At 46.7% G+C, this 18,560-nt stretch overlaps 1 protein-coding gene across 1 annotated transcript; it reads left to right on the forward strand.

The window, feature by feature from the left end:
* Positions 1 to 910: 910 nt before the first annotated feature.
* Positions 911 to 18,435, forward strand: LOC144104169 (transmembrane protein 45B-like). The gene is made up of 3 exons (XM_077637024.1): positions 911 to 1,115; positions 4,895 to 5,159; positions 14,437 to 18,435. Exon 3 carries the CDS (start codon positions 14,473 to 14,475, stop codon positions 15,361 to 15,363), a length of 891 nt encoding a protein of 296 aa, XP_077493150.1. The 5' UTR covers positions 911 to 1,115; positions 4,895 to 5,159; positions 14,437 to 14,472; the 3' UTR covers positions 15,364 to 18,435.
* The last annotated feature ends 125 nt before the right edge of the window (positions 18,436 to 18,560 follow it).

An 18,560-nucleotide genomic window follows, 5' to 3' on the forward strand; every position in this document is an offset into this window, starting at 1 on the left:
CCCCGATCGAGACGTCCAGTAATATATATATATATATATATATATATATATATATATATATATATATATATATATATATATATATATATAATTGGTTTTGGGGGGAAAGGAAATGGCTCAGTATCTGTCTCATATATCGTTGGACACCGGAACCGCGCCGTAAGGGAAGGGATGAAGGAGGGAGTGAAAGAAGAAAGGAAGAAAGAGGTGCCGTAGTGGAGGGCTCCGGAATAATTTCGACCACCTGGGGATCTTTAACGTGCACTGACATCGCACAGCACACGGGCGCCTTAGCGTATATATATATTGCATTCTGTGTTTTCGCGGTGGCGGTAACAGCTAGCTATCGAGCTGCTTTCATAGCATGTTTTTCTCCACTCTTTCGAATCTGCAGATCTCAACGGCTCTTAACGGTATTTCCTAATGTGCATATAGATAAATAATAAGTTCGCCACTGATATCATTGGTCTTTTCGAAGATGTTTGTAGCAGTAGTAGTAGCAGTGGCAGTGGTGGTGCTGGTTGTGGTGTAGTAGTAGTACTTGTTGTTGTTGTATATAAGTCATAGCTTCTTCTCAGTAGTCTCCAGTGAATACCGCCTCATTTTCCTAATATACAGCGACTTCGACGGGCCAACGCCGTTTTTTTTCTTGTTCGTTCACTTCTTTTAGTCTATTCGTTCTATCGATACCGCAACCACCAGGAAATGAACGTCCTGTCCCGCGGATTGTCGTGCCCTGTTTACCCGATACGAGCGCACAGAAGTAACGATTGCGAATCGCCAATGCCACGCTTATACCGCGTGCGTCAATAATAACCCACGCGTCGCGGCCTGGCGCATGGGATACGTATACGGAGCTCGAGAAAGCGATTTATTCCTCTGCGGTCAGTGCTGCGAGTCGCTCGATACTGCAAGCCGCTCGGCCGCGACCTGGGCGCTCATCGAGTTGCGCGCCTTTTGCAAAGTTTTGCGAGGAAGCGACTGACGTATGGGTGTTTTCAAAGTGTGATGGCGTGGCTTTTTGGGTGATTTCTATTTTAAGGTTCTCAAAACAGCGTCGGATGAGAGTGTACAGAGAAAGCTCCGTTGACAGATAAGAGGCCGTCATCATGCGGGTAAGGCGAATTCTGTATGCACTTTCATAAGTTTGTAAACACAACTATTGGGGAGGGGGGGGTGCATTTAAGATCCGCCATTAGGATATGACTCGATAGCGTTAATGATTAAGTTAATGTCTATATATGCGGATTGGTCATTCTCAATTCTACATTCATTCCTAAGTCCCTGGGAGTCCTCATACCTCAACTGGCGCAGTGGTTGAGCGGTTACAGGATGCGCAACCGCCCTGCGATGGCAGGTGCTGCCATTGGTGGGTCTTGAGCGACCCAAGTTGCTCTTTCCAGGCAACCTCTCGCGATCAACCATTAGTTTAACTGCCACCTGCTAGGGTGGTTAGTTTGATAGTAAACCGGTGGGTAAGTTGTGACGACACCACAAGGTCACGTGGCCTGGGCTGCTTCTCCGAGGGTCCCTATTTATCGCTGGCAACGCCGACATCGGATTTTCTGCATAACGCGGCCTTTAACGCTAACGCTTTAATGACAATGTTTTAAAATATGCTCTATGTGGTAATAGGCACCCAATCACCGCCAATCTTACGCTGGTCGACGCTGATAGGAAGACGAGTTATATTGTTGCACGACATATGATGTAATTAACGTCACGCAACCAGGACAGCGTCCAGCAAACCCACAGTACTTCTTTCGCATCTACAATTGCCCCGCCGCGGTGGCTCAGTGGTTAGGGCGCTCGACTACTGATCCGGAGTTCCCGGGTTCGAACCCGACCGCGGCGGCTGCGTTTTTATGGAGGAAAAACGCTAAGGCGCCCGTGTGCTGTCCGATGTCAGTGCACGTTAAAGATCCCCAGGCGGTCGAAATTATTCCGGAGCCCTCCACTACGGCACCTCCCTCTTTCTTTCTTCTTTCACTCCCTCCTTTATCCCTTCCCTTACGGCGCGGTTCAGGTGTCCAACGTTATATGAGACAGATACTGCGCCATTTCTTTTCCCTCCAAAACCAATTATTATTATTATTATTCTACAACGGCGGTTACATCGACCGTCGCAATATTTGCCTTCGAATCGCGGCATTCGTTAGAGGATACGTCCCACACCCGTAGCCACGTGGACACCTGTCAGTCATTGAACTCCTGCCATTCTGTAATCTGCAGCAAAGTTTGAAGTAATTTAGACTGGCTTTGTAGTGTACATTAAAACACAGAGGTATAGATGTTTTGTCATAGCCCCCAGCGTTGATTTGTAAAAAAATTCACGAGCCATGTAAGTCACTGCGTGGTGGGGCATATGACTCAGTTTTCTAAATATCCCGCGGAAGCTTGATCGTCCACTGTTACCATTGTTCTGCGTTATAATGTAAATGCTGTAACTGTTTTCGTATTTTGCCTGCGTCGCAATTTGGATCACACAGAAGAGAGATCACTTAGGGCACCGTTCGCCTTCAACCTCAGAGATGCTCGCTGATTAGAGCTTAATGTAGCCGGGTTGGAGAATTTAGAGATATATGCGCCCATAGGCTACCTCCCCATACTGGAGAAACATTCCCACTTCACGCATATTAGCAAACAGTCAGTTAAGCCACTCCGAACAAAAAAGAAAGACTATATTGACCTCGAAATGTAATCTCCGTCTCCCGTGAATAGGCATCTGTGCCACCTCCATTTAATAAAGATTACTCAATCAGCAGAGTAGGACAGATGTTTCCGGATGTGTTGTGAAGTCAGTAGAATGCAGGATATAAAAAGAGACAAACGCTTTGTTGCAAAACGTGGACGACGCGATATATCATTACAGTAAGGGGACTGATGTAGTTCATTCAACTGAGCATACAGATAAATGGTTGCAGAGACAGGCCACTCGTATTACTCGACATAAAACTATTCCATATTGAAAGTAATGCTTTCTGACACTCTAACCAGGCACGGCAGTAAAATTACTCTCATTGCAATAACAGTAATTAAGTCACTTTCGGTAATTTGTAATGTAATAAGTTACTTCTCTGGTCTAGATCTTAGGGGTGTAAAGAATTATCCTTGGTAAAAAAAAATAAAGATTGGTCGCGAGAGGTTTCTCGGGATGGGCAGCCTGGGTCGCACAAGCCTCTCCGATAGGGCACTGGCGCATCCAGCTCCACTACTGCGCCAGGAGTGGTATGATGACTCCTAGGGATCTATGAATGTTAAGTAAAAGATGTCCGATGTCGCGGCGTTAAAAAATGATGACGAGAACGAAGACATTAAGAATGAAAAATATGATAAAATACAAAAAAGCCGTATATTGTTCAATGAGCGTAGTTCGTAACGGCGAAAGCTCACGCGTTTTTCATCGTGGCGCTCAAGCGAGTGGCATTGAGTTTACTTTGTTGTGTTTACATTGCCTTTGTCGGTGCTGGCTGGGAGTGTTATTTTTCATTATTTTTGGCAGCCCACTATATTCTATGCCTTCACCTTGTGATTTCGCTCAGATATAGGTAAAAAAAAGAGAGAGAGAGAGAAGGGTGGGGAGAGTTGGACGGAGTTTGGCAGGAAGACCCAAGAAGGTGTGCGTTTCGTTTCGAGAGAGAATTTGGTGTTTCATTAGTACAATTTTTTTTGGGAGATAGTTACAGGGGCTGTCTTAGGTTTCACGGCGTGGCGCGCAATCCAGCAGAGCCATCAGTATTGGATTTTACTGCTACTGCCTAATCACTCACCAGGCCACCGCGCCATGTACCCAAAATGAGGGTACTCCAATGGAGGTACCCAGTGGAGGTGCCCCAATGTGAAGAAATTGCTGCAGTACCCACAAGTGACTAGGAAGAATTTTTCAAAATCAGAAAGACCCGCCCACATGAAGCATCGAACAATTAATTTGACAACCGAATGAAGGGTGCAAGTCAGCGATTATACAATTTCTCAGTGGTGCAGAAGGCTGAAAATCTTTTTCATGTATGCGGCACTGGGAGCAAAGCGGCTATTTATCATTCATGACCATGAAGGCTTTCTATAAAAGCAGGGCGAAGTTGGTATACGTAACTTAATTACAGAAAGGAAAACAGTAGCTCCGAAAAAACACACACACAGTAGAAGAACGACGTAGGACAAGCGCTAACTTCATCTTCTATATACCTTCGTGTTTTTTCGGCGCTACTGTTTTCCTTTCTGGATCGAAATGAACCATCTAGCCCAAATAGAAGTTCTTCTAAACTTAATTACAGTTGTGAGGTTTTCTAAAAGGTAATTAGAAATATACTTTAACTACCTTTAAAAAGTAATGTTGTCATGTATTACCTGAACATAAGCCCAAAATTCCAAAGAGAACGCTTTCTATATATACCTTAGCGAAAGTCGAGTTTCAGCGCAGGTCACTTCGTAAATGACGTTCTCCCAGAAGCTCCGCCTTAATCGCCTATGTTCCTGCAGAAAACATCTTAAGGACGTTTTTCTAAGTTTTTTTTTCTGTTTAGAGCTAACGAACGCGTTTAGGCATCGAATGACTTGCACTTACAAGCTTTCTTCTAATCCAATAGAGGCTAGTAGGTGCATCAAGAGCTGAGGAAACATTGTGAAGGAATCCTCCTGTCCACTCATTAAAATTAATCTCTCTCTCTCGCTCTCTCTCTATTGCGACGGAAGTCCAGGAGAGTGCATAATTGTGTAGACTGTGTTGCAAAAACGCATTTCCGCGGTGTCGTTGCCGTAGCTACCTGTACAGCACCGCTTCCTGCGTGCTTTCGGCTCTTTGTTGTTGCTCGTATTATTATCAGCCGGGCCGCAGCTGCGGGCGACGGTACGCGCAGCATGTGCATGTCCATGTGTTTCCGTGTCTCGTCGACAGGCGCCGGCATTGGGCGACCGACCCAGCGGCACAGATATGCATGACGAGCAACGCCGCAAGGCCTTCCATGACGCCGGCTCGGATTGTTTGTATCGCCGGACGAGCTGGGTGAATTAGAGAGCTGCGAAGCAGGGGATGCCGACAGAGCTGGAGGACTGACGAAGGTCCCTGGACGCGGCCTGTCCTGGACCGATGGACATGGGCAGCACACGAGTCCTCCTCCGGGCGGTGGTGTGAGTGACCGGAGACCTGCATCACTCGAAAGGTGAGACTCGTCTAAGGCTTGTCTGAGACGAATTTGTTAACCAAAAGGAGGCCCACACAAACTCTTATTCACGCTTGCGCGCAGCCACATGTTCAATCGCTTTTGCAACCGCACTTTGTGGAAACCTTATCTACCTGAAAAACGTATGTCACGTGCATAACAGAGCTGGTGCCGTTACCAGGATATTTATATAGACAATCCATGTCTTCAAAGTGTACATTGAATTCATAGCCGCGTAGGTAGGAGAGTGGGTTACACAAGTTATCCCATTGAGCTTCGATACCTCGATAAAATGAATGCAGGGGTTTCTGTGGGCGCAATCGGTCCAGATGAGTACATTCCTGCAGTAGATGGAACCTGCAGCGTTTCCTAAATATTTTGAATTTTCTTACTGACAGTTTCCCGGTGCATTTTAGTGCGCACACGGGACATGTGCCGTTAACAAGCAGTGAGCACTTTTAACATGCAGCTAAAATTAATAACAATGAGCCACGGACATGGTCGTGCAGCGGTTGGTAGCACCCGGAGCGGTTGGTAGGACCTTGTATACTCTCTGCACCTTTTCCGTCCAAATTACAAGCAACAAAAGATGCAATTTAGATATTCCTCGCTTCTCGAATTTCTGCAGTACCTCTCTTCATTAGAATTTCTGCACTAGAACGACTAAGGAGCAAGTTTTCATCATACAGCGGGGAAAGTTGGAAGAATACAAAACCCACACTGGACTGCGCAGTTGTCCTTACGACGCATTGCTCTTTTTCAAGCATTACTTTATTTTTACAACAGCGCGCGTGTTTTCAACTCTGCGCCAGGGCCAGCAAAAAATACATAATGATAATCAAGGGCAGTGCAGTACAGGAGAAAAAAAACATTTTGAACCTGTTCACAGGCGGCATGACTCGTATTCATAAAATCCGTGAAAGCAAGTCGAAACGAGAATTTCTTGCAATACTGATGCCAGTTTCCATACGTTTGTCACACGTGTCTCTTCAATACAATATCAAGGCGGGTCCCCGTTTTCCGCACTGCATATTTTCAAACGTGTCTCTTACCTGTATAGGCCTTCGCAGCAGCAGCTTCTGAAGCTGCGATTAGCAAGCTCAAGCGGATCATTAAAACTCGGTATGCCTGGCTTCAGCTCATTTCATCGTACAGGTCTATTGCTTTCTAATGCCTGCGTAGCAAACAATGTCAGCTCAACTACCTGGAAACCTAACTGCGAAGCCTGTGATGCCGAACAGAGAGATGAGCCTCAACTGTTTCCCTTTTGTTTTTCAAATCGCAGCTGCTGCAAGAACGACCGGGGCGTGGTAGTTCAGACAGCTGCGCACCAGATTCAGTCGCACCTGCCACATATATTCATCCCTTTACACTCCACAGCTCAGCTACTTATCTCGCTTCTCATCAAACAATAACAACAGCACCCATCTTTAAAAGCATTAGAAGAGAAAAGGCGGGATAAACACAGAAAAGAACACCAATAACAAAAGAGGGAGCGAGACAAGCATCTCCTAGGCGTGCGATAATTTTTAGCACTACTTCAATTCAATTATACTTTTTATGAAAGCAGAAAAAGGAGTGAAAAAAATCAAACCAATAGCCGGTTCATAGCATCCAAAACATTTGCATAAAAATGAAAATAATAATAATAACAATTTATTTTTGAGTAAAGCAAATGGCGCAGTATCTGTCTCATATATCGTCGGACGCCTGAACTGCACCGTAAGGGAAGAGATAAAGGCAGGAGTGAAAGAAGAAAGGAAGAAAGAGGTGCTGTAGTGGAGTGCTCCGGAATAATTTCGACCACCTGGGGATCTTAAGAAAAAAACGTGCACTGACATCGCACAGTGCGTCATAAAAATGAAAATCAAAATTAGTTTTGAGAGAAGGAAATGACGCAGTAACTTCCTCACATATCCCGGTAGACACCCGAACCGTGTTGTAATGGGAGGGGTAAAGGAGGGAGAGAAAAAAGTAAGGAAGAAAGAGGTCGCGTTTCGATGGAGGCGGAACACAATGGCGCCCGTGTGTTGTGCGATGTCAGTGCGTGTTAAAGATCCCCAGGTGGTCGAAATTATTCCGGAGCCCTCCACTACGGCACCTCTTTCTTCCTTTCTTCTTTCACTCCCTCCTTTATTCCTTCCCTTAACACGCGGTTCAGGTTCCCAACGATATATGAGACAGATACCACCAAAAACCAATTATTATCACTATTATTACAGCGCGGTTCAGGTGTCCGCCGAGATGTGAGACCGATATTGCGCCATTTCGTTACCCCGTCATCCAAATTACCAAAGAGGTGCCGTATTGAAGGGCTCCGGAGTAATTCTGACCATCTGGGGATCTTGAACACGCGCTGAAGTTGCACAGAACATTTTCTTAAATGACGCTATTACGCCACGTGAACAGATACACGATTATAAACAAATATATTCTAAAATACACATCGAACAGTAACAACAAAATGCCGGAGGTAATCTGCATCAAAATCGTTTTATTTGATATATAGCCATATACATTTGATTTTACTGCTTGTAGAGTATGATAGTTACCCATTTCAATTCGAACGATACAGTTCAGGGCTTGCCTATGCCTTTTGATGGATTGAATTGCAGTGCCCTGATAACTGAAATAATTTACCCGCCGCGGTGGCTCAGTAGTTAGGGCGCTCGACTACTAAGCCGGAGTTCCCGGGTTCGAACCCGACCGCGGCGGCTGCGTTTTTATGGAGGAAAAACGCTAAGGCGCCCGTGTGCTGTGCGATGTCAGTGCACGTTAAAGATCCCCAAGTGGTCGAAATTATTCCGGAGCCCTCCACTACGGCACCTATTCCTCCCTTTCTTCTTTCACTCCCTCCCTTATCCCTTCCCATAAGGCGCGGTTCAGGTGTGCAACGATATATGAGACAGATACTGCGCCATTTCCTTTCCCCGAAACCAATTATTAATTATTAGACGTTCTGACGTAGTTGAGCTGTATGTAGAGCATCCGTGTGAACAATATTCAACGCGAGAAAATAGCAAAAACAGGTCGCCCTGTTATTCAGCAGTGATCCATGTGCAAGGCTGGTCAAGCTGAAAAATATTTAAGGAAAATTTTTAATCTACTAGCACATTATAAACATTGTGAATGCTCCAATAACGTTATAGCTGTACTAGGAGGACACACCATCAAAGTTTTGTTCTCAGTAAGAAATAGATTCTGTCTCAAGCCCAGGAAATGTGGAGAGACTCTTTAGTTTCCACGACTGCCACCGTGGGCAGTTCCTTTCTTCTTTCACTCCCTCCTTTATCCCTTCCCTTACGGCGCGGTTCAGGTGTCCAACGATATAGGAGACAGATACTGCGCCATTTCCTTTCCCCCAGAACAAATTATTATTATTATTATTATTATTATTATTATTATTATTATTATTATTATTATTATTATTATTATCACCGTGTGCAGCGTGGCGCTGAACACTCAGAATCTTCGCGGGTATTTCGAATGTTCGGTACATCCATTTGATTTTCTGCGGCTACCAGAACTAGCTGTTGTGAGCACAGGAAGCATTTGAAAGGTCAGACTTTGCAGCAAAACCAAGAGTTAATTGGCCATTACAGTCACAATGTTCCCGGACTCTCTATAGTTTTCTCAAAAATAGAAATTTAAAATATCCCCATTGAGTTACGCCGTGTTCGCCTCTGGTTGCTAACAGATGGCGCTAGCTACTGAATGTGCAAGAAAGCGTGCTTTGTGGTTAAATTGATGTTTGCTCGGCAGCAAAACACGCATCTGTTGTTTTGAGCATTGCATTTATAAATTTAACCGTCAATCGAAGTTAAAGGGGCTCTGAAACTTCTTTCGAGGAGAGGACATCAAGTCGCTCAATCTCTGCATTTGGTTGTCATGAACGCCTGTGCCAAATAACACACCTCTACACGCAGCAGAGAACCTACAGTCACGCGCGAAAGCTGGCGAGCCCTTCCCGGCGGCTTTTTCATGCTCGCACCCTCCTCCGTCGCTCGCACCTGCGTATAGAAGTTGAGAGATGGCTATTGGTTACATTCTTTCAGAAGTCAGGCAGCTGCCATGGCCGCGGCCAGTAACCGGTGAGCCAAGAAGCTCCGCCCCCGGAGATGGGGCCAGCGGAGGAGGCCGACCTCCCAGTGTGCAAAAATGACGAGAGAGGAAAAGGCGCGAATGCGGTAAAATTCAAATTTTGACTACAGACAGCGCCGCTATTTTAAAGCGCAGTAAAGGAAGTTCTTCCTGGACAATATTCGCGAAGTGGCGTGCTTTAACATCCCAGGCATACCGCAACTTTATTAGCGCCCCTTTCAGAGCCCCTATAAATTCGTCTTCAGAGTTCCTTTAAGATCGACCCAAAAGGACGGCTTCAGAAACAACACTATATACACTCCTTGAAGCTTCTCTTTACTGTTTTTCGGGCACATGTCACAGAGCACATATGGATTAAAGCCACGGGGCTTTCGATGAATTATGTGACGGAGAACGCGTGCAGCAGGACAGAAACCTGTCAGGCCTGCGGACGGGAACATTTGTCTGTTTCTCTCTATCACAGCACTGACAAGGCCAAAAACCGGTGTTCCAAAGCTCGCTAGTGGTCTGGGCGCCCGCTTTGGCTGCGGGAGGTGGTTGGTTCGAAACCCACCGCCGGACACCCACCGGTAAAAATGGGTACAAGCCACCCCCGGCCCGGCGCCCGGCTTCTTCAGGGCCTTTGAACCTTGACTTCCGGTCCCTTTTTTAACGCAGAAACACAATCTTTGGGGACTTGCACACCGATTCCATTGAAGTGTCTGAGCAATAAATATATAAAGACTGGAATGTACAATCTTTTTCTTATCCGTTGTAACCGTTTTTGCGCGTTTCCTCTTGGACAGTTGTTTATTCCCCAATATATTTCAATCATGTTGAAATACCGTTCTACATGTCAGAGTGACGATTTCATTACCGCCTGTTTTAGTTATCGATGTATGCACATGATGGACTTGTGTATGTTTGTTTCTCGTTTAATGTTTCCTTACGAAGCATTTTTTTAATACCGAAGCATGTAGCTGCGTATTGAGCTCAAGAAATATGCACGCTATGACCACTGTCTTTTTTTGCGTTGTCATTGCTTGTCATGTGTTGGGGTACGGGCATACAGCGAAGCCTTTTTCTGGCTTTTATACGTGCTCCAAACATCACTGAGATGTTGAATGAATATTGTATTGTAATATATACTCACCCATTTCTGCGCCCGAAACTCGCGGCAGCACATCTGCGGCAACACCTTTGGGTTCGCAGTGCACAGCTCACCCAAGGATATATAATATATAATTGGTTTTGGGGGAAAGGAAATGGCGCAGTATCTGTCTCATATATCGTTGGACACCTGAACCGCGCCGTAAGGAAAGGGATAAAGGAGGGAGTGAATGAAGAAAGGAAGAAGAGGTGCCGTAGTGGAGGGCTCCGGAATAATTTCGACCACCTGGGGATCTTTAACGTGCACTGACATCGCACAGCACACGGGCGCTAAAAAAAATTAAAATCCTCACAATGCGGACATGCCTTCATAGGTAGTGAAGTTGAGGTCTTCTACGTTATGCAGGTAAGGTTCTAAAAAGAAGAAGATGAGGTAGAGAAAGAAGTGTTATGCGAAGAAAGTAGCCTTCATAGATTACAGTGATGATGGAGATTCAAACGTATTTTTAATTTGACCTAAAATTCTACATTTGGAGTGAAACGAACGCTGGGAAACAGCCTCCTCGGTCGTAATTGGTTCAAGCCACTAGGCATTCAGATCCAAATGATCCAGGCGGTATCAAACTGCAGAGGTTTGATTGAACTTTTCCTCGAATTGTTTTCAAGCAATTTACCGGGTCACAACAAGGAACCATAACCACAAGGTGAAATCTCTTGCTTCTAGAAGCAGTCGAGTGTCTAACACTACAAATGTCTGACACCGCGCAGCTCGCGAAGAGAGATCAAGTACTCTGTCGAGTCAAGGAAAGGATTCTATCCGGTTGGACTTCGGTACAGCTGGGGCTGTGTACAGTACAGGGGTTGTGTTGCCGTACACGGCATAACTCCGTTGCCACGATCATTAGTCCCTTAAAATAGCAACTATCACTCTCTTAGGAACGAACTGTAAAGGGACCGGCAACTGCAATTCGATCGTCTTCCCACGGAATAGTCATTCGTCGCAAGGAACAAAAAAAAATGGTGCAATTTGTCCAGTTCTACCCCTTATAGGTTCAGAGTGAACGAATGTTCGGCGACAGACAATTGCACCTGCAAATCCTGAAAGCTCTCCGTATGAATCTATCACTGTCATACCGAAATCCGGCGTGACATGACCTTCCAAACTGGTTTGGAACGTCCCAAAGAGACTCAGACTATGAGAGACACCGTAGTGATGGGCTCCGGAAATTTCGACCACCTGGGGTTCTTTTACGTGCACTGACATCGCACAGCACACGGGACTTTAGAATTTCGCCTCCATCGAAATTCGACCGCCGCGGCCGGGATCGAACCCGCGTCTTTCGGGTCAGCAGCCGAGCGCCATAACCACTGAGCCACCGCGGCGGCTGACCTTCCGAACTGTATTTCATGTGTTTGTAAAGCTATTCAAGGAGGTCTGTCTTTGGGTCCTTTTATGTGACCAGTAAGCTAGCAAGATTCGGATTCTCTCAGTTATTTTCAATGTGACTCCAATATAGGTCTAGGTCACAGCAGATTTATCTCGTCATACCAATCCCAATTACCCGGATGTCATACAGCGATCCTGAGGTCTGCTTTCGGTTCCCAGTGACCTAATTTCTACTGCTTTCAACTTGTTTTCCTGCCCCAGTCACTTTTACGAAACAATGCCGTTTTTCATGTAGGCCACCTTTTAATTGATTGGCCGTTTTACTTTTCCATAAACAACGGCATTTTGCGCGTGAGGAGTGCTTTCAGAGATGGCCTTTTTTTTCCACACGCCTTTCCTGTTGTCTCTCACAGAAACTATGAAATTGTCGGATCTAACATTCCGAAGCGGCACATGGACTGTGAGGGAAGTTGTAATGGAGAGCTCCAGATTAATTTAGACACTGTGTGGTCCTTTGTCGTGCCCTGAACTCGAACCGCATACGACAGTCTTTTTTCGCTTCGCCTCCGTCGAAATATGGCAGCCGCAGCCGGGATCGAACCGGTGACCTTGGAATCAACAAAAGAGCATCAAAGAAACTGTGTCACCGCGTCAGGTATCTCACAGAAATGTCATCTTGTGGAATACCGGAATTTGCACCAACCGAGCCCAGAAAATTGAAAATTGGTTTGTGAGGAAAGGAAGTGACGCAGTAACTCCCACATATCTCGGTGGACACCCGAACCGCGCCCTAAGGGAAAGGATAAATAAACGAGAGAGTGCAAGAAGAAAGAAAAAAAGGTGCCGCAGTGGAGGTCTTTTTTTATTGGTATTGGGGGAAAGGAAATGGCGCAGTATCTGTCTCATATATCGCTGGACACCTGAACCGCGCCGTAAGGGAAGGGATAGAAGAGGGAGTGTATGAGGGAAGGAAGAGAGAGGTGCCGTAGTGGAGGGCTCCGGAATAATTCCGACCACCTGGGGATCTTTAACGTGCACTTACATCGCACAGCATACGGGCGCCTTAGCGTTTTTCCTCCATAAAAACGCAGCCGCCGCGGTCGGGTTCGAACCCGGGAACTCCGGATCAGTAGTCGAGCGGCCTAAGCACTGAGCCACCACAGCGGATGGCAGTGCAGGTGTCGGGAATAATTTTGACCGCCCAGACATCTTTAACGCACACTGACATCGCACAGCACACGGGCGCCATTTGTGTTTCGCCTCCATCGAAACGCGCCCGCCGCGGTAGGGTTCGAACCCGGGTACTCCGGCTAAGTAGAGAAGCGCCTTAACCACTGAGCCACCGGTGAGCCCAGTGAAGACATGTTCTTCAGGTTCTCAATTAAGACAGGAGTCGACGTCTTACCGTGACATTGGAAGCATTTGTTAAAGAGAACGAAGAACAAACTTAAATTGACTTGTATTGGTAGACGTTGGCATTCTAACGGCAAAGAGGCCACCACCTTCGTAAACGGATCTTTTCTGAACAAGAGTTTGGTTTGTTTTATGAGCGTTCAACTTCCCATAGCGGCTGAGGTTATGAGTGAAGCCGTAGTGATGGGCTCCGGAAATTTCGACCACCAGGGGTTCTATGCCAAGCACAAACATCGCACAGTACACGGGACTCTTATCATTTCGCCTTCATCGAAATTCGACCGCCACGGCCGGGATTTATGAATAAGAAAAGACCAGGAAGCGAAATGTGTGTGTCGTCATCATCAGCCCATAGCCGCATCAGGAACCCATTAGGAATTGTTCACCAGTGTTCGTGACGTTTTAATTTATTTCTTCACACCTTTCTCGGTGGCGCACTATTTTCAACTTATTCGTTATTCTTTTTTTTATTTTCTTGCATTTCTCACCCGTTTTGTCTTGGTTGTTTGTTTACTGAGCCAGGGTCAGCACGCGTCTAAGGGTACTCGTTTAGCATTAGGAAAGTAAGTAGAAGAAGCACACATTTTCTCACGCCTGCAGAAGATCGCAGGAGATGATTGTGTGTTTCACAACGGCTTTATACCTGCTTTCTGTGAGATTTTAAGCCAGATAGGGTACACAAATTTCAGCATTTCGAACAATATCGGTGAGCAATTTTCACTGCAATGGTGTATGCAGTATATCGTATCGCTCACAGCTGGCGAATTGCGGCTCCTGAAGCGACTTTTCTTGCGTTTTTACTTTGAAAATGTAACAGAGAGTGTTTTACTGCTCGTATGACAACTGGCGGATTCTTGTGTTTGGCGTGGCTTCCGGTTGCAACCGTTAGCTCATAGCGTATATGACTATATAGATTGGGTGTTGTTGCGTATTGGCCTATTGAGTAAAAAGAGTGGCTATACTGTGCCGGCAGTCGACTCGGGTTTGGTTCTCGGCAATGTAGGTTGATTGGCTCGCTGTAGTCACGTGACGTGCACAGCCCCTCCCCTCGAAAAGAAATTTTTCGTTGTTATAAGTGGGAACAGAAAACCGGACGAATACATATTTGTTTCCACTGGGAGTGTGTCGCCTTTAGGTGGCATTCGAAAATTCTAGCAGTGCCGTTTCGTAGGATGCATGTGTGCCGCGATTTTACCGAAATCAGCAGATGAGGTGAAGCTATCCCGTGCATGCTAAGCCTAGACATGTTATCTGTGTCACAACAGCTACTCTTTTCCCTCATCGCAGGAACTGACAGCAACGCTTTGAAGCTTTCCGCCAGCAATGGGTACGTTTGCCGGCCACCTCCTGCCAGGAACCTTCCTGTTCATTCTGGGAACATGGTGGGCGTTCGGAGCATGGCACAACTACGTCCGATGCAAGAAGCGCAATCGGCGCTACACGTGCCGAGCCTGGTACGTGATGCCCGGAATTTCCCGGCGGATTTGCTTCGAAGGCCTCAGCAAGATCATCACCTGCAGCATAGGCATCGCCGGCGAGGTCGTCACGGGCTTTGAGGACGGCCGTTTCGTCCACATGGTCAACGCCCAGCACGTGTCCATGTACCTATTTTACCTCCTCAGCGGTATCGTTGACGTGATGACCAATTGCCGTTTCCCTTTCCCGCCGGGCACGGATTATGCGACGCTCCTACTAGCCGTGACCGTAGAAGGACTGCTCTTCCACTTCCATCTCCATGGAAGGCCCCACCTGGACGTCCTCATCCACACGCTTCTGGTCTACACCGTGGCAGCTGAGGCAGCGTGCATCATCTTCGAGACGAACAAGCCTCGAAGCACCCTGGCGTCCTTGGGTCGTGCATTCTTCTGTCTTCTGCAGGGAACGTGGTTCTGGCAGGTCGGATTCATCCTGTACAGCCCGCTGCCGGGAGAGCCGTCCTGGGACGTCCACAGTCACGACGACATGATGCTGGCAACTACCATCTTCACGTGGCACATGATAGGCGTCTTGGCGTTCCTCAGTGTAATGGGCGTGTTGGTCCTGGTGACGTGCAGTGCGTGCGACTGCGACGACCCGGTACAGGATGGGGACGGTTCACAGTATGCGCTCGTTCCGGGGTCAGAGGCCAAAGCGGACAATCACATGAGCGCGGGTGACAAGGCGACAGCGCAGCCAATGCGCATCGACTACAGCGACGACGAGTTCTTCGCATGAATTCGGATACTTACTCGAGAAATAGCGCCATGAAGAAGTCATAAGAGCCGTCACCGATCCGGGAGTCAAGCAGATCACGGCCATGGTGTGAGAGTTTTGGTGTGGTGGTCTGTGAAACTGTGAAACGGGACTGCTTCATAGCGCTGGTTTTTCTTTAAATGGCCGTGGACCTCAAAGCACACTGCGTACCCAAGTAAAAGTTGGTCATAGTCATGTGTTATACCAGGTAATGCCGCTCAGCAGAAAGTACTTTCACAGCGACAGCCGTTAGTTGGAGCTCCTTGGTTTGGCGTAGACGTAGTAGTAGTAGCCGTCGTATCTGGAGTTAGGTTACGACCGGAACCACCCTGAGGGTTACGGTGGGAAAATAAGGGTATTGGGAGAGTGGAGGAATGCCCAACCACCGTGGACGGAGGGGATATAAGGGCACAACCGGAGACAGGTTGCCACGGGAACCATGTGAAGAGTGGTTACCGTATAAGGAAGAGTGAGAGTATGGTGAGAGCGGCGGAATGTAGCACGGTACGTCTGCGGCGGATGCTGCCATGGATGAATGTTGCGAAGCGCACCGCCCGGGAAGAGGTTCATCGACAGTGGCGCCGCGAGCCTAGAGCGGCGGGCTGGAGAGGAATGTTAGTCAAAGAACGAGAATGTGCGGAAGACTAAACAAGAGCGCTCTATGAATGAATAGCTTTGAAGTCCCTCTATTCCTTACCTTAATATATCGTGTCCTGTGCCGCAGCTGCCACAGACAGGGTTAACTAGAGATATTTTGGAGAGGCCTTTGCCCTGCAGTGGGCGTAGTCAGGCTGATTGTGTTTGTGACGATCGTAAAATATAAGTAGCTTAACAGCTGTCGCTTAATCTCTAGCTACAGACTGGCAACCACCTTATTAGTTTTTTCTTCTTTTTCTTCTGTCAATGCATCACGTGTCTTCATACCACGTGAACATAAAATACCAAGGGCACTCTCATGCATTCATTTAAGTAAACGCCCACAAACTGTGATGTCAAAGTTAAAATAAAGGCGACCTTGTGTAAGCGAGCTCTACGCGGTGATTTGAGTACAGCCGTACTTGCACGAAACTCTGCCGCATTTGTGGTCTTCACATTCTGCCCACTCTATCACGTGCGTGAGCTTGCATCAACACAATCCGTCACTTTTCGTCATTCTGTTAAACCTCGAGGGTAATGACATCTGGATATTACACACACCTGCTGCAGTTTCAAGCATATATACCTTGCTCATGCAGTAGCAACACTACCTCCACGAGTGCGGCGGTTTTTCTGAACCGAGGCTAAACACAAGTTCTTGGGTGTCTAAATCCAGCTTGCGGTGCTCCTTAATTCTAAATAATCACATGTGATGAATGCCACGAATTTCCAAGGGTGGCACAAAGATTCGTATTAACTTCCTTGCAAAGTTCACCTCGATAACAATGAAACCACTCATATCATCAAAATGCTTACAATAGCTACAATATGGGTCAAAATGATAGCTCTCGGTGGGTGTCGAATGATGATACACTACAGAACTCTCCTTGTTTGCAAACAACGTGACGTCAAGGGAGCGTCGTCAAATAAGACAAAAAAACGTCAATTTTTTCCCCCTGGCGTGCCTCTGCGCTGTGTCCTATTCTATTGCGATTAGAGCACCTACCCCGCCTGCTGCCCCGCGCTGTGAAAAGACGAATGTCTTGCAATTCAGATCCGTCATGTGCGTTTTGACGACGCAAATCGGGACACGTATGCTCCGCCCAAAAGCACTAGGCTTTTCTGGACAACATGATAGAGCAGAGGTGGCGACACTGAGCTTTCAGGTACAACCTACACTCTGAGCCAAAAATATAAAATTACTACAAGATTTAGACCTTTCAGGGGCTAGGTCAGTTTCCGCATCCATTACTCCATTTCAAGAGCGATTATTACTCGCTCAGAGACCAACTGTAAAGGGACCATCAGCTGCAGTTTACCTCTTCACGGAATAACCGTTTGTCGTAAGGAAATAAATAGTGCATTCAATACAGTTTTGTCCCTCTTTGGCTCAGATTGAACTCCGTCGACGACAGATAATTACACCTGCAAATCCTGAAAGCCCTTTTGTACAAATTGGTCCCTGTCAGACCGGAATCCGCTGTGGCGCGACGTTCTAAATTGCATTTCATCTGTCTGTAAAACCATGCAGGGTCCTTGGCCATGTTTCCTTTTTTTTTCACCAGGAAGCTAGCAAGCTTTCGGCTATCTCAGTGGCTCTAAATTATATGTCCCCAATTATATGTCGAGGTCACCGCAGAATTGTCCTGTCATTGCGATCTCAATCACCTTGAGGTCATCTAGCGACTGCGAGGTCTATTTTTGGTTTCCAGGGTTCTATTTTCCATTGCTGTGAAATTGTTTAATACCTATTCGCTTTTAAAACACAATGAAGTTTTCGATGTTGGTCGCCTTTTAATTGCTTGCCATTTCACTTTGCCAAAACAATGCTATTTTCTGCGTGACCAGTATTTTAAATTCTGGTCGTTATTTTTTTTCAACGACACGCCTTTTTATTTGACTCTCGCATAAACGTCAGTTTCTAAGTCCCTCTTTTCAGTACTAGAAATGGCATCAACAGAGCTTCACATAAGACGTGCGCTTCCATTGGTTCTCATTCAAGAGAGGAATCGACATTTTATCGTCACATTTCAAACCTTCTTGCACGTCTTAAGAAAGCTGCAATAATTTTTTTTTCGCGCAGAATTTTTCAAAAGAAAATCGGTGTCCCGAGCAGCCACTACCACAAGTAGGGCGAGGGTGCTCTTTGGCTGGCGAAGGCAAAGACACAGGCGACTCAGACTTTAGGTCCGATCCGACTTATTGCTCCCAAAACTGGCGAAGCCTGCTCACATTACAAAGAATTAAGAACATTCCCACCACCACATAAAACACTGACCAGGCAACAACCGTTCATATTGAGACAACTACAGACGGGGACCCTCCTCAACCCAAACTACATATCTAAATTCATAAATAAGGATATCAATCCCTCCTGCCGCTTTTGTGGTGAGAAAGATAACTTCGACCATATGATCTGGGCGTTGTTACGTTTCGGCTACGACGCGCGGTATAGCCGGCGCGGATGCAACGGACGCCGGGGCTTCGTTCAAAGCGGCGGTCATTTGGACCCGTTCAGTGCTGCCGTAACGCCTCCCGCCAAG

The sequence above is a fragment of the Amblyomma americanum genome, chromosome 9 (assembly GCF_052857255.1).
Source record: "Amblyomma americanum isolate KBUSLIRL-KWMA chromosome 9, ASM5285725v1, whole genome shotgun sequence".
NCBI lineage: Eukaryota > Metazoa > Arthropoda > Arachnida > Ixodida > Ixodidae > Amblyomma > Amblyomma americanum.